Source organism: Canis aureus, chromosome X, assembly GCF_053574225.1.
Source record: "Canis aureus isolate CA01 chromosome X, VMU_Caureus_v.1.0, whole genome shotgun sequence".
NCBI classification, from domain to species: domain Eukaryota; kingdom Metazoa; phylum Chordata; class Mammalia; order Carnivora; family Canidae; genus Canis; species Canis aureus.
Genome location: NC_135649.1, coordinates 115,188,997 through 115,205,001, shown reverse-complemented (window position 1 = coordinate 115,205,001; position 16,005 = coordinate 115,188,997). Strand labels below are relative to the sequence as shown.

The 16,005-nt window shown below is 47.6% G+C and overlaps 1 protein-coding gene across 6 annotated transcripts in view; it reads left to right on the top strand.

Moving 5' to 3' along the window:
* Positions 1 to 16,005, top strand: part of PRPS2 (phosphoribosyl pyrophosphate synthetase 2) — a 45,301-nt gene that overhangs the window by 4,364 nt on the left and 24,932 nt on the right. For 3 of the 6 annotated variants that reach the window (XM_077889134.1, XM_077889140.1, XM_077889139.1), the window contains exon 2: positions 3,516 to 3,699. In XM_077889134.1, the coding sequence (XP_077745260.1) occupies positions 3,516 to 3,699 (184 nt within the window). Of the gene's footprint in view, positions 1 to 397; positions 807 to 3,515; positions 3,700 to 5,367; positions 5,406 to 16,005 lie in introns of those variants that run through there. The other 3 variants (XM_077889136.1, XM_077889135.1, XM_077889138.1) reach the window with 3 other exon arrangements.

Sequence of the window (16,005 nt, the reverse complement as noted above, 5' to 3'; positions counted from 1 at the left end):
TGAGCCGAAACCAAGAGTCGGATGCTTAACCGACTGAGCCACCCAGGTACCCCTAGACTCTACTTTTTTTTTTTCTTTTAGACTCTACTTCTTGATGGGAAAAGTTTTAAAGCATCTGCAGCCATCTTTTAATTACCACACCCATTCATTGTTGAGTCAGATAAACTCATCTGCCTTCTTATTTTGGGATCTGTGAAGATTCTCCATCTGAACAACAAATGGATGCTGCCTTCTGGCCACAATTTTTAAGAGGCCCTACAAGAAAGATCAGTCGTGATCATCTTTATGAGTAGAAGCAGGAATGGCTTTGGGGGAAAAGTTGCCATGGTGATAGAATTTTCCATCCTCTGCTGGACTGCTAATCATAAGGGGACTGAAGTTCCTGAAGAAAAATAGGTCAAAGAAGCAGGTCTTTGGGGATAAACGGTCATAACGCCAGAGGCTGGCAAATTTTCTTTGTAACAGGCAGGCCAGGCAGTAAATAGTTCCAGCTTGGGGGCCCCACGTCCTCTGTTGCTGCTGCGTCTTACAGCTGGGTAGGTCAGCAGTCTGTCATGGGTCACTGCGTCCCTTCCTGGAGGCTCTAGGGCAGAAGCCATTCCCTTGCCTGTCTCAGCTGGAGAGGCTGCCTGCAGTCCTTGATTTATTCCTCCATCTTCAAAGCCAACAATATAGCACCTCTCCGACCCTGCTTCAGACCTCATATCGCTTCCTCTGACGTCTTCTGTCTTCCTGTTCCATTTTAAGGACCCTTGTGATCACAACGGGCCAACTTGAATAATCCAGGAAAATCTCCCTATTTTAAGGTCAGCCAGTTAGTAACCTTAATTCTCCCTGCCAACCTGTTTCCCCTTTGCCAAGTAACTGACCTATTCAGAAGTTCTGGGGCTTAGGACCTAGACCTCTTTGTGGGACCATTCTGCCTACGTCGTCATTCTCAGCTTGTGGGTTGTGGATTGTCAGCTCCTAGCTATGTGATACTGCGATTTCCAAATGGACTTTTTTCCCCAGTTGATAGGATATTCACAAAGGAATTACATTTAGCTCCTTAGAACTCAAAATAGGAGGGAGTGTATAGAATTCAGTCTCTCTCATCCTGAGGGTGACGTCATCCTGTTTCCGTTCATAGCAGAGAACATAAAAAATTATGACCCACTGTTTACCAAAACTCATTTTCAGATCAGTTCAACTTGAAAAACTTCCATTTTTGTGTTCTGGTTGAAGTCGGTTAGAAGCTTCTGTTGATTCAGTACACTTATTGCATGGTATCCAAAATGTTAACTCATTTTAAAGTTTTTGTAGAAATAATTGGCTCTGTTGATAAAACAGTGTCATCAGGTATAATTGGCTTCTGATAGTAGAAGAGATAAGGGCAATTGCTTATGTACCTCCCTTGTAGTTTTAGAATAAGATTCATTATATTTTTTAGGGTGAGCCCATTTATAGCCAGTCGTACTATAATATGACTTATTGCTTTCCTAAAAATCCATCATGCTATGCAAAATCATACAATAAAAACCACAGGGTTTATGGGAAAAATAGGATTGGGGGCACAACATCAAACCTCTTCAGTAACTTGTTTTTAAAAGATGGGAGTATAATAGAAATGGTAAAACACTTTACAAATACTACAGGTTTAAAAAATACATAGACTCTGTAGTAAGTATGGCACTTTCCATTGAAGAAGACCGACAGCTTCCTATGGAAGTGGGTCTTGGAAGGGCTGTAGCTTTTGGGCTCTTGTGAGGCGACGAAAGGTGGGTGATCCGAAGTCATGTGGAAAATGGTGATACCAGATGTGGGTGGGTGTGGCTGTGGTCCTGGTGTGGTGGGGGAGTATTTCTAAGTTGGCTCCTCCATTCAGCTGGGTGCAGTGCAGTGTTCTACATTCTTATCTCCAGATGAAAGGTGGTGTGTAAGCAAATGTAAAATTCATATTATGCTTGAATTGTTCCTAATATATCAATTGGAACAAAATTAGCCTTTTCAAAATGCACATGGTAACAGAGCAGCTGAAGGTCTCCTTAGTTCTTGGCAGTACTCTGGGAAGGACCTGCCCCTGCACACAGCATTTTTTTTTGCTTCCCATGGAAGGTACATGCCAGGGATGGGCTGGCTTGCTCTCATGTTGAACACTCAGCATTCTATGCCCACAAAACAGAAATTTTTCAACATGCAGTTTTCAAAGACTTTTGAAGCTCCTCTTTACTCTTCAAAAGTTACTAGAGGATGCCAACCAGCGAAACAAAGAAGTACAGCAAAAAAGAGGACACTGAAGGTGGGAAATTGAGTGCAGGGGAAGGGCAGTGGGCTTCTCCAGGAGGCATCTGTGCATGGACAGGAGACACACACCCCCCAGTCAGCCAGCGACTGGGAGGAAACATGGGCAGGGCAGTGAGCTAGAGATTGGACTTGCGGCCCCTGTCGTGGTGGGAATGTAGATTGTCCTTAGCCCAGTGTTTAGGCTGGAATTTGTATTCACTACTTAGAAAACTCAGCAGGTGAAAAGGTAGGATAATATACTCCAGAGAAAACAAACCACCAAAAATTGTGTATAAAAGGGAAGTCTAAATTTGAATGTAAGTTTATGGCTCAGCTCTAAATAGCACATGGTTAAAAGTAGGCATCCTATTCGATTAGAAGATTGATCTATGTTGGGATGGTGGTGAGACCAGAAGGCTGCAAGGGATGCAAGTGTTGGGAGGAGGTGGGGGGTAGTTAGGTCCTCATCTGCGTAGCAAGAAATCAACACGTGATGCCTACAACGAAAGCTCAAGATGAAGCAATAGAAACGTTCTAGTTGGAGACTTGAAGATAAATGCCCGAGAACCATAGCAAGATTGAAATTGGTTGCCTCTGAAGTGTTTGTTACAAGCCTTACTGAACGACTTGAATTTTTGAAGCAGTGTGTTTATGTAACTTTAATAATTAAAGTAAAAATCTACCGTTGACCAGAAAGAAGTTGATATAACAGGACTGAGACCTATTTCTAACGAGCATATAAGATCCCCTCCTATATGAAAAAGGTCTGCGGGGTAGTCCTCAGCTGGCCTTCGGGAGCTTTGTTTTTGGAAGGGTTCCCGCCATTCCCAGATGGGATCGGCTGACTCTTCCCTAACTGTAGAAACAATGTGGTTAATGTGGAATGCCTGGGGTCTGGAATTTTGGTCTGTGCCAGGCAGATGGAGCCCATGTGACCAGCACCCCCAGTAGTGGCCTGGGCAATGATGAGCTCCTTGGTGGACAACACCTCAAGCATACTGTCATGGCTGGTTGCTGGGGGAATGAAGCTCAGCCTGTGTGACTCCACCTTAAGGTGACTCTTAGAAGCTTGCATCGGGTTTCCCATGGATTTTGCTCCTTGCCCTTTTTCCCTTTGTTCATTTTCCTCTATATCCTCTCACTGTGGTAAATCCTAGTATCCAGTGAATCCTGGCACACCTGGTGGCGCTCCCAGGGACCGCCAAAACACAGACATACTTGACCGTTAACGGATGGTATTTTCCTTCTCTTAGCGTCGAGATCGGTGAAAGCGTGAGGGGCGAAGATGTCTACATCATCCAGAGCGGCTGTGGAGAAATCAATGACAACCTGATGGAGCTCCTCATCATGATCAACGCCTGCAAGATCGCGTCATCATCCAGGGTGACTGCCGTCATCCCGTGTTTTCCATACGCCCGACAGGATAAGAAGGACAAGGTATGAGAGTTGGGGTCATGTTGGAAGAACCTGCTCTGGGTTAACTAACATCTACATTCTTTCCTCCAGATTCCAACTCAGAATATCTGAAAAATGTTTGCTTTCTTTTTTCATGATCGCATAAATAAGCTTTCTCATCTTGGCTTTTCAAAGATTTGTCTTTGAACTAGCCATCATGTGAGTATTTAGAGAGACAGACAAGGCATATTTTTGCAGGTGATGTGAGACCATATAGCCCTGGTGATGAAATCGTGTGTATCTTTATGGTGGTGGGTAGAACTAAATACACCACCCACCCACTGAGTACCTTAAACTAGGGAAGTGGAATCAGATCACGGGACTGTCTCTGCCACTATTTTGGTTGTGATTCTGTACTATAGTTTTGCAGATGTTACCCATGAAGAGAAACTGGGTAAAGGCGCAACCAGATCTCTGAATTGTTTCTTATAACTGCATCCGGATCTACGGTTCTCTCAAAACACAAATTGAATTTTAGAAATACACCGTTATGTCTTTTGAACCTTTCAAGAAGAACGAAGTTAATATGTGTTGCATTTTTCACACACCGAAGTGGCTTAAAGCAACAGAAACGTGTCGTGTCACAATTTGGAGGCCGGGCATCAGAGAACAAGGGGTCAGGGTGGTAGTCCTGAAGACTCTGGGGGGAAGCCTTCTTTGCTTCTCATTTCTGGTGCCTTCTGGCATTCCTCGGCTTCTGGTAGTGTCATTCCCATCCCCACCTCTTTCCCCACATGGCCCTCTTCCCTGTGTCTCTGTGCTCTCCTCTTCTATAAAAGGACAGCCATTGGCTAGGACCCATCCTAATCCAGAGTGATCCCGTTTTGTTCTTCATCTTAGAGCTGAAAAAAACCTCTTTTTAAATGAGGTCACATTCCAAGGTTATGGGTGGATGAGTGTTGGGATATCACTCCAACCACGATAGGGATCAACTCTTCAGCTGTTATCTGCTTAATGTCTTATGGATAGATAGACATCCAGCTGGGTTCCGTACAGATCCTGCCAGTTGACAAGACGCATGGCTGTTCTGTGATGTGGTGACTAATCGTGAGAAAAGTTTCCTTCGCTTCACCTCCGTTTATCTGTTTATCTGTTTTCTGAAACAGCACAAATTTCCAAACAGCATATAAGGTTCCCTCATATGTGGAAGAAAATCCCTTTACAAATTTGAATGCCTATACCAAGGCCCCCCTAAATTTTAATGCCTCTTCAGGTGTGGTGTCCAGACCCCATGCTGAACACAGCTGTCAGTTAATTAATTTCTCATTCGAAATTGGATCTCCAGAACTCTGTTCTGCAATTGAGTTTTGATTTACCCTATATAGATTAGAAGGGATCAGCACACTTTATGTAAAGGGGGGTCTGGTCTCTGGCAGCAACTGAATTCTCTTTGTATCTCAAAGACACAGTATGTAAATGACGGGTGTGGCTGTGTTCCAGGGAAACTTCTTTGTGGACACTGAAATGTGAATTTCATGTAATTGTCATGTGCCATGAAATGTTCTTCTTTTGATCCTCCCCCGCCCCCCTACCCCCCCTACCCCCAGCTATTTAGTCATGCAAAAACCATTATTAGCTCACAAGCAGCACAAAAACAAGTGGCTGGCTGGATTTGGCCCGTAGCCTAGTTTGGCAGCCCTTCCTTCGATTGGAGCATTGACTGGGCGTGAGTGACTTTGTGACTGTGTGTACGTATCACTTTGTGGTTTAGCCTTAGCTAAGGGCAGCCAAAACCTTAGGTCACATACGCTGCGTGAAGCATATGACCTGCCCCTTGTTATTTATGGAGCATTTTTTAATTCCAACTTGATGGGAAGGATTTTCTGTGTGGTTTTATTTTTTTTTTTTAAGATTTTATTTATTCATTCATGAGAGACGGAGGGCGCAGAGACACAGGCAGAGGGAGAGAAGCAGGCCCCATGCAGGGAGCCCGACGTGGGGCTCGATCCCGGGTCTCCAGGATCCTGCCCTGGGCCGAAGGCGGTGCTAAACCATTGAGCCCCCCCGCTGCCCCGGGCTGCCCATTCTGTGCGGTTTTAGCTGCGAAATTTCTGTTTTTGTCCCAGGTGCACGGTCTGTTGACTTAGGTCTTCCCCTGTTTGTGTGTTCATAGCATCGTTGAACATCTCCATTTTTGTCCATGTCCTAGAGGAGCCAGTAATATTCTGCTGTTCTCTTCCGCTTGGCAAGAGGTCTAGCAAATTCTGTAATTTGCCATCCGGTTCTCCTTTCACTTCTAGGAACTTTTGCACTTGGTGCTAAGCTACGGGTTGTATCTTCTCGAGTAACCCATTGCATTTACTGTTGCATGGCCCCTGCCCCGCAGGAAGGGAGCCCTAACTTCCTTAGCTGATACCCACCAGGACTCCTACAGTTGTTTCCAAGTCTCCGTTCTGTAGCTACCTCGGTTTCCAAGGTTGTATTTGCAAACTTGGTTGCTTATGTTCATTCTCAAGGGCGCCTTTGTTGCGTGGGGAAACCCTCCCTGCTGGGCCGGGCCTGCCTGCGGGGGGCTGTGACGGCGCCCCCAGCTGCCGGCCCCGCTGCACCTGCCCCGCACCCACGGGCCCAGCCGCCGGCGTCCTTCAGACGCCAGTTGTGGGGGGAGCCGCTCTGTGCAGCCGTGGCCTCGGGCTCACGCCTTGTCCTATTTCTTACCATCGGACATTTGGGGGGGTCCCGTTAGGGGCTGTTTCGAGCCCCTGGGTCTGTCTTTCCTCCACTCTTTCTGAATCACTTGGCTCTAAGTGTGTTCCTTGGAAAAAACCTGGTAGCAGTTGGTAGGTTTTTTAAGATTTTATTTATTTATTCATAGAGACACACACAGAGAGAGGCAGAGACACAGGCAGAGGGAGAAGCAGGCTCCATGCAGGGAGCCCGATGTGGGACTCGATCCCGGGTCTCCAGGATCACACCCCGGGCAGCAGGTGGCACTAAACCGCTGCGCCACCAGGGCTGCCCCAGTTGGTAGTTTTTAACCACCTCAGAAGGTTCCCGACTCCGCGAGCTTCGCTGCCGGTGGCCGAGACGAGCAGAGGCGGCGTGTGCTGCGCGGGTACAGCGGGGGGGGGCCGCTCAGTGGGTGGGTGCCTGCCTTGGGCCCGGGATCGAGTCCCACGTCGGGCCCTGCAGGGCGCCGGCTTCTCCCACCACCTGTGTCCCTGCCTCTCTCTCTGGGTCTCTCGTGAATAAATCAATCTTAATGTTTTTTTTTTTTTTAGATTTTATTTTATTAATTCATGAGAGACACATAGAGGGAGAGGCAGGGATACAGGCAGAGGGAGAAGCAGGCTCCACGCAGGGAGCCCGACGTGGGACTCGATCCTGGGACCCCAGGGTCACGTCCTAGGCTGAAGGCAGGTGCTCAACCGCTGAGCCACCCGGGGATCCCCTTGAATAAATCAATCTTAAGTCAAAAAAAAGTTGCGTGGCTCGTCGTCAGAACTGATGAGACGAGGGCACGGTGGGGGCCGCACTGGGCGCCGGTGCTGCAGGGAGCTAACCGAGCTCGGGCGCTTAGGGCGCAGGACGCTGGCCTCGCGCTCTGGGGTCGGGGTCTCTATCGAGCCGGCGCTGAGCCCTGCGTGTTGGGGGCTGCGTCGCTCCTGGGCTTGAGGCACAGCCCTCCAGCCTCAGCTTCTGTCTCCACTTGGCTTCTCATGTCCGTGAAATCTCCCGCTTGAAGCGATTATCACGGGGATTTGGCAGGTGCTGAGGGAAATAGCCTGAGCCTGGGAGCACACTAGCGACGTTTGTCACTGTCGGGCTGAGGTGAGACCCAGGATGCGGGGGGAGCCCTCCTTCCCCCTTTGTGCTCTGCGCAGCTAGGCCGAAGGCCGTGTAGTGTTTAGTTTGTGTTTTTTTAAGATTTTATTTATTCATGAGAGACAGAGAGAGGCAGAGACACAGGCAGAGGCAGAAGCAGGCCCCATGCAGGGAGCCTGACATGGGACTCGATCCCAGGACCCCAGGGTCACAAGCTGGACCAAAGGCAGGCACTAAACCGCTGAGCCACCCGGGCTGCCTCCGTGTAGTGTTTGAATGTGACCAGAAGTCATGGGCCATACCCGCCGTCGGGCCTCAGGAAGAAAATCCTCCGCCGCCGCAGGAGGAACCCCGGGTAGCACCACCGCCACCCCTCCTGGGCCCCCCAAACCCGGATTGCCCTTGCCCTCTTCCCTCCCACAGGACCGTGCTGCCTGTGAGGTTCAGAGTTCCCTGCCAAGAGGCCCAGAAAAAGCCAGAGCCTTTTAACCGTATTCCAAACCTGCTTCATTATTTTTAATCGTACTGCTTCTTTTTTAATCACACCCCGCACATCTGTAAAGTTTTATTTTTGGCTCCATCGGGGTGTGCGAGAAACCGGGGCCTAGTTCTGCCGGTGAAGGAACGGGTCCATAAATCATGACACACCAGCACAGGCTGGCGCTGACCCGCAGAAAGGCAGGTGACGTAGGGTGGATTGTAAAATGCGTGGCTGTAGCGTCATCTGAGCTCTGGGGTTACAACTTGGGAAACAAGTGGACTCGGGTTTGAATTTCAGCCCCATTATTCACTCAGTGTGTCCTTTGGAACAGTAGCTTAAACTCTGTGTGTGTTTAGCCTTCTCGTGTGTAAAGTAAGGATAGCGTTTGTCACTGTTTCTAAAATGCATATAGCGTGTAATAAATCCATGGGTAGGCATCCTTTTTTCCCCAAAAGAACCAGGTGTCAAGTTTTTAGACTTGATGGACCACCAGATCTCTTGCAATAGGTCAGCCCTGCCATTTTGGCATGAAAACAGCACATAGGGTACGGAAGTGAAGGGGGGGGGGTCCTCTGTGTTCCAATAAGATTTCGTTTATGGACATGGAAATAAGAATTTTATAAGCTTTTCAAATGTCACAAAACATTCTTCAGATGCTTTTCAGCCTCTTAAAAACATAGAAACTGTTCTTATTCTTAGCCCACAGGTTGTACAAAAACAGACCACAGGCTGGGTTGGTCTTACGGGCTGCAGCTGGCCGATGCCTGCTACGGTGGACACGCGGTGATTGCCAGCTTCCTTCCCTGGTACAAACAGTGTGACGTGGGCAAAGCTGGGAAGCATTACTTCTGACAGGGTAGAGAACTTGTAGCTTTTTTCACAGTCATTTTCAAGATTATGTTCTCGTTTCAATTATCAAATTGTTTTCATTTTTTTTTAAACTGGAAAAATTGGGAACATTTGCCCTGACATTGGTTTCTCCAGTCTTAGAAATTTATGAAGCTCATCAAATTTATGCTTTTTTAAAAAAAAGATTTTTATTTATTTATTCATGAGAGAGACAGAGGGGGTGGAGAGAGAGGTGAGAGGGAGAAGCAGAGGGAGAAGCAGGCTCCCCGCAGGGAGCCCGACGTGGGCCTCGATCCCGGGACTCCAGGATCACGCCCTGGGTTGAAGGCAGAAGCTCAACTGCTGAGCCACCCACAGGCGTCCCAAATTTATGCTTTTAGCAGTGTGGCTTCTGATACAATGAATAAGGTCTGGACTATCTGGAAGTCTTTGTCACGATTGGACTGGCTCACAAAATGTTTGACCTTTCTCCGTGTTTTATCTGGGGAGTTGAACATTTTACTTTTGGTTATTGTACCTTGACGCTACCTTTGTGGAAATGTCATACTGATCTGTTAGTGGCTGTAAAGTGAGTTAACTTGTGAATCCTCTTTCCTGCAAGATTCAGTTGGGTGTTGAGCCAAATCCATAGTACAGAACGCAGATTTATAAACAAGATCTGGAGAAGGAAATCAGAAAGTATGAATTTAGAAATTACCTGTGGTTTGGATCTCAGGAGCGGGAAATGCTGGATGCCACGGAGGAATGTTTTTGCCAGTTACAAAATTATAGGAACCAGCCCCACTTTGATTAGCATGGAGAATCGCATTCTATTAGAAAGAAGTCCCAGTGATCAATTCGTTCTTTTAATTATCCTGAAATCATGTTAGAATGAATAATTCTGTCACTGAGGCAAATAACCAAGCCTTGAAACAAACTTGACGTGATGTAGATTCTGTTAAGTATTTAGTGAGGAACTAAAAAAAAAAGTATTTAGTGAGGAACTAATACTTAGGATATTTAATACTTAGGATATTTAGGAGCTAATATTTAGGATACAGAGCTGTGTGCCGCAGAGGATGTGAAAATCTCCAAAACCAATTATTTGCCCTCAAGGGATGCCTAGGCTAGTTGTGAACTATGACACCCGTACGTATTACATCTTCTAATGTCAAACTTCCAGTGGATGGCGTAAGGTTGGCCCCAGCGGTAGAGGTTGAGGGCTCCGCCAAGGCGGTGTCCCTTTTCAGGTGGACAGACCATTTCTCTCTGGAGTTCTCAGAGCGTCGCAACGTTTGGAGATTTGAACCAGACCTGGGAGGGTCAAATGCAGTAGCAGCATGGGAGCCAGGCAGACATGTGGGTATAAACAGCAAGTCTTAAATTGTTCTCTAGAAGAGAGAGAGAGAGTAGAGCCCAGTGTAGACCGCAGGGAGGACCCTTGGAGCTGAGACGTGGAGAAACCGCTCACAGGAACTAGAGCCATACTGGTCAGGGTCTTTTTATCCCAAGGCAACGTGGAACAGAACATGGGAAATATTTTTTTATGTAATTTTTTTTAAAAAGGATTTTATTTATTAGAGAGCACAAGCAGGAGGGAGGAGCAGGTTCCCCACTGAGCGGGGAGCCTGACTTGGGGCTTGATCCCATGGCTCTGAGATAGTGACCTGAACCAAAGGCAGATGCCTAACCCGAGTAAGCCACCCAGGCCCTCCAGAACAGGGAATTAAACAATGAAAACATGAATTATAATATGTAGTTCGTGGAAAAAGTTGAAAAATGTAAAAAAAAAAAAAAGAATATTTCCCTGTAATTTCACTTTCTGGAAAGTTAACATTTTGGGGTGTGTTTCTCATTCCTTGTGTGTTGGAAAAAATGTGTCTGTGCATGTGTTTGTTACATATGTATTGCTAACCTTAAAAGTAAAAGTGCCAGTTATTTTCCCAGCAAAAGGTAGATTTATTCGAGAACTAAAAAAAAAAAAAAAGCATTGGTAAGTCCAGAGGATGAAGGAGAGGGACACTTTTGAAGGAGCAAACGGGGAAGTTGGGAGGACCGTTAGGAAACTGGGAGTTTGAAGTATGGTGGCTTTTCATCGGCGGAGCTGTTGCCAGAAATAAGGAAAATTCCTCCTGCTGGAGCAGTGGAGGGATCGAGCGGTATCCCCGTGCAAGGTCAAGTCGCCCTCTTGTTGCCATTGGGTCTGCCATTGACTAGGCCTGGGAGGGCTTGAGCGCTCCGGACTCCGTTTTAGAGAGGGTTCCCGTTACTGACGTTCTTATTTTCCTCTTTTGATCAAGATCTTTCCTTGGAAGCCTCTCTGATCAGCAATCAGGTTCTTTATATTTAGTGGTTTGACCTCTCGGGGCCAGGATGGGCCTTTCCTGGTTGTCAGGTCTCCCGTCACGGAGGGCAAGTGCGTAGCAGTCGGAAACCACTTAAGCCACACCGAGCACAGGGAGAGTTAGAAGAGACGAAGGCTCAGGCGTTGCCCATCTGACGTCTGTATCTTTGGATTGCGAGCACGGAGCCGACATCCGCCTACAGGGAGGGCCTGTCCTTTGCAAACGATGGATAGACAACAGGTACCCAGTCCAGAGCAACGTGTCTGTCCCAAACTGCGTGTTGGTTCTAAACCAGAACCCTTGGTCTCAAAATACTTATTGGCTCTTCTTTGGATTTAGGGAAGAAAGGCTTCTCCCTGTGAAGGCCATTTGCCTCCAGAAAGTTGCCTCCTCAAGTGGCTCTGAGACAAAATAGTGCAACGGTGCAAGAGTACACTGGAGGGAAAAACCGAGCGTGCATTCAGGAGGCTACAGGACACGTATAAACATGAAGCAGCGGTTAATGAACCCTTTTTGCAAGAACAGCAAAACTTCAAGGGCATTTTAGAAACAGCGTTGTTATCTCAAAAGAGCTGTTTAGAACCACGTGTGTTATCAGTAATAGTCTGTAAAGTTGTGAATTCCTCAACTATGAATTTGGATAAGAATCCAGGGTCAGTTAACAGTTTAGATAAAAGAAAGCCGTGTGAATTCTGGACCTTGTAACTCTGTGGAAACACTCACAGGATCCTAATGAGGCTGTTTCTGTTTCAAAAGTTTGTTTTTTTTTTTTGTGCAAGAAATTGGGAAATGGCAGATAAAGGGCATTTTCTTGCCACAAAAAAGATGCAAGAAGCAACAGTGAGAAAAACTATACAGGCCTGGTCTGGATGGCTTGGGAAAGGGGTCTCTCCGGATGTTGTGTGTTCCAATTCTGGGAAAATCTTTACTTTCACATCATCAGATGGTATACAGGTCCAGTCGAGGTGTGGTGGTTTCTTTAGATGTGTCAACATGGATCCAGGAGTCTATTCCTTTTTTTTTTTAAGATTTTTAAATTTATTCATTTGAGAGAGAGAGAGAGAGAGAAAGTGCGGGCAGGAGGAGAGGAAGAGGAAGAAGCAGACTCCCCGTTGAGCAGGGAGCCCGATGTGGGGCTCCGTCCCAGGACTTGGAGATCATAACCCCAGCTGAAGGCAGACACTCAATCATCTAAGCCACCCAGACACCCCCATGAATCTATTCCCTGGAGTTTGGCAGCACAGAGCGCAGCGAGGCTGAAGAATCTTTTTGGAGGTGTCCTTTCTAGTAGACAGATTGTCCAGGTTGGGAAGTGTGAGGACTCAGGATCATGGTCTGCTCAGAGTGCACAGTGAAGAGATCACCAGAGAGCATGGTGATTTTTAATAGCGGCAACTAGACCTTTTTAATAATGAAGATCTCTCTCTTTGTCAGCTGAGGGTTTAAATAAGAGGCAGGGGCCACATGCATGGGCGTCCTAGGACTGTCTCCAAGAGCGAGAGCGCATGAGTCCCAAAAGAGAGGAGGACATGAGATCTAGAAGGACTAACGGGAGTGCCTTTGGCCAAGGGATTTGGAGTCTATAAACTTTGCCACTTGAGTCCTAACATTAGTGTCTTCAGCACATTCGAACAGCCCTGAGGATCGGGGATGGGACGCACAATGAAAATGATTGTGTAAAACTGGCCACACAGCACGGGCTTGTAGAGGCACCTGACCTGTAAAATGGGTTCCCCAGGTAGGGGTTATTATTATTATTATTATTTTTTTTTTTTTACGCAGTTTTAGCCACCGAAGAGGCACTGGCCTACCTGCTAGGGAAGCTTCAGTCCAGTAAGAAAACAGACCATGACTAAACCATGCTTGTACCCACGAGGTGGGGGGGGGGGGGCTGCGTAAGGTCCATCTGCAAGGCACAGGTGCCCTGTTGAACAACCTGAGACACCAGGGGCAGTAGGGCGAGGCTTCCCACGATTGTACTTTGGACAGGTGGAACAAGCAAAGTCAAGGAGACCCTTTTTGCAGCCTTTTTAATATTTTCCCATCAATATCCCATCATGAACACTCTCGTTTTGTCAGTAGACCAATGATTTAATGCATGTGCAGTTGGAAGCAGTGGGAATTGTAGAATTTCTGGTCAGACCGGATTGTTATTTGGTCCAAACCAGAGCTTGCTTTCTTCATGGAAGCGACAGTTATTAGATTTCCAATATCGTTTCTCCTTTTCTGGGCCTAATTGTTGGGCATCTCTCCAGTCAATTTTTCTAATTTGAAAGGACATCCTTTGGAACATGACAGGGGTCTGGCTATCAGGCTCCTCGAGAGCAGTATTTTTTGGTGGAAATACAGCGAAGTGATGTCCTTGGGCTTGCAACGGAGTCTGGAATGTCTGGGAACCTTCATAGCCAGAGCTGCCGGCAAAAGTATGGCACCTAATAAATTTTGGACATAGGAGTCATTTTTTAAAAAAGATGTTATTTATTTATATGAGAGCGAGATAGCATGAGCCAGGAGAGGGAGAAGGAGACGCCCAACGGAGCAGAGAGCCCAGACAGAGGGCTTGATCCTAGGACCCTGAGATCACAACCTGAGCCCCCCAGACGCCCCCATAGGAGCCGTTTTTCATCTTAGCCCCACTAGAGAGTAAGGAAACCTCATTGCTGCCATTAACATTCCAAAATCATGAGCCACCCCAAATGCATACTGACTTGTCAGTTTAAATGTTTGTGGTTTTGCCCTTGGCGAAGATACAGGCTTTGAGTCCGAGTGTAAAACCCAGCCTTGTTGGCTGAGGTCGCTGAAGGCAGAGGTGACAAGCCTCGGTGACTTCAGAGGGAGTCGAGATAGCATGCCCTGCGGGGGATTTGCCATTTTTACTGTTTAAGAACCATCGAAAAGCCTGCACCGGCTAGAGGAGTCCCTGTCACTTGTCCCGGCCAGTCAGAAGGTCACCTGTGGCCTTAAGCAGTCGGGAGGGGCTTCATCAGTGGAAGGGGGAGGAGGGTGGCAGAGGGAGGCTGCTGCGGGGAGCAGCAGTCAGCCGGAGGATGTCATCGGAGAAGGATGTCATCGGACAAGGTGACTGGCCAAGTGTTGAGTGTGATTGAGAATCGAGGAGGGTGTCTGTTGTGGGGCACAAGGGGACGGGGCAGGGCCACCCGCATGACTTTCTAAAGTGGCCTTAGCTAAGAGGCCGGTGGCAGGAATGGCCCTGAGGCCGGGGGGATAGCCCGGAGCCACAGGAGCCACAGGGTCTGGTTGCCAGCTGTACAACCCCCTGGGGTGACGCTTTTGGGTGAGCGCTTGAGGGCATTCCCTTACCTCCTGCGTATGGAGAAGAAAAGGGCAGGTTGGTGATGGGGTGCCCAAGGACAGGGCCTTTGTTAGACCTGGCTTTTCAAGTCCCTGAGACTCTGTCATCCCCCCCCCCTTTCCAAAGAACAGGGTTAGGTGGGCAGCCCAGGTAGCTCAGCGGTTTAGCGCCGCCTTCAGCCCAGGGCCTGATCCTGGAGACCTGGGATCGAGTCCCACGTTGGGCTCCCTGCATGGAACCTGCTTCTCCCTGTGTCTCTGCCTGTCTCTCTCTCTCTCTCTCTCTCTCTCATTAATAAAATCTTTTTTTTTAATTATTTATTTATGATAGTCACACAGAGAGAGAGAGAGAGAGGCAGAGACATAGGCAGAGGGAGAAGCAGGCTCCATGCACCGGGAGCCCGATGTGGGATTCGATCCCGGGTCTCCAGGATCGCGCCCTAGGCCAAAGGCAGGGGCTAAACCGCTGCGCCACCCAGGGATCCCTCATTAATAAAATCTTTAAAAAAAAAAAAAAAAAGAACAGGGTTAGGTTTGTCAGTTTTCAGTAAAGTGCATAGAAGCGTGAAAGAGAAGTTGGGAACCCCGAGTTCAGCAAAAGTCAGCCAGTCCAAGAAAACCTCATAATTGGCTCTTAGTTTTAGGTTTTGGGAAATTCAGGATGCCTTGGAGTCTACCCGGATTCAAATCTGGCCCGTGTTCTGAGATCACGTACTTGAGACATCAGACCTGACTTTGAACAAACTGCAGTTTTTCTTTGGAGACTTCTATGTTTGTTTGTTTTTGTTTGTTTGTTTTTTAAGATTTTTATTTATTTATTCGTGAGAGACACAAAGAGACAGGCAGAGACACAGGCAGAGGGAGAAGCAGCCACATGCAGGGAGCCTGACGTGGGACTCAGATCCCAGGTCTCCAGGGTCACGCCCTGGGCTGAAGGGGGCGCTAAACCGCTGAGCCACCCAGGGGTCCCTAAGACCAAAAGTTGTAACAGGTGCATGCTGTCTTTCTGGGAAGAGGTTTTGAGGAGGGGGACAGCAGCAAATGGTCTGTGTATTATGACAAAGTAGGGCCTGCAGAAAACTTTGTAGCTTCCAAATCAGCTTTTAAGGTTTGTGAAAAGTTAAGAAGGACTCTGTAACCCTGGGGCGTCACCGTCTGGGTGTCTTGCCGTTCTGCCCAAGTGAAAGAGATGCTGGCTGTCCTTATCAACGGGAAAAATGCACCGCACGGGTCAGTCACAGTGAAGAATGTGCTTTCAGGGGGAATGGATGTCAGTAACGCCTGCGGGTTGGGAACGACAGGGTGTCAAGGGATGCCAGTGGTATTTATTGCTTGGAGGTGCTGGACACACCTCCATTCTCAGCCCTTGGGTTTTCTCATAGGTAAAATTGGGGTGTCACAGGGACATATGAGGCCCTGAGCTTTGTAATCTCTATTGTGGGCTCGATGCCCTGAAGGGCTTCTTTGTTTATAGGGTATTAATTCTAGGGATTGATTTGAATCCTCATGGGAGGCACAATGTGGGTTCTGCCAATATCAGTTGGAGATTTTGCCCAT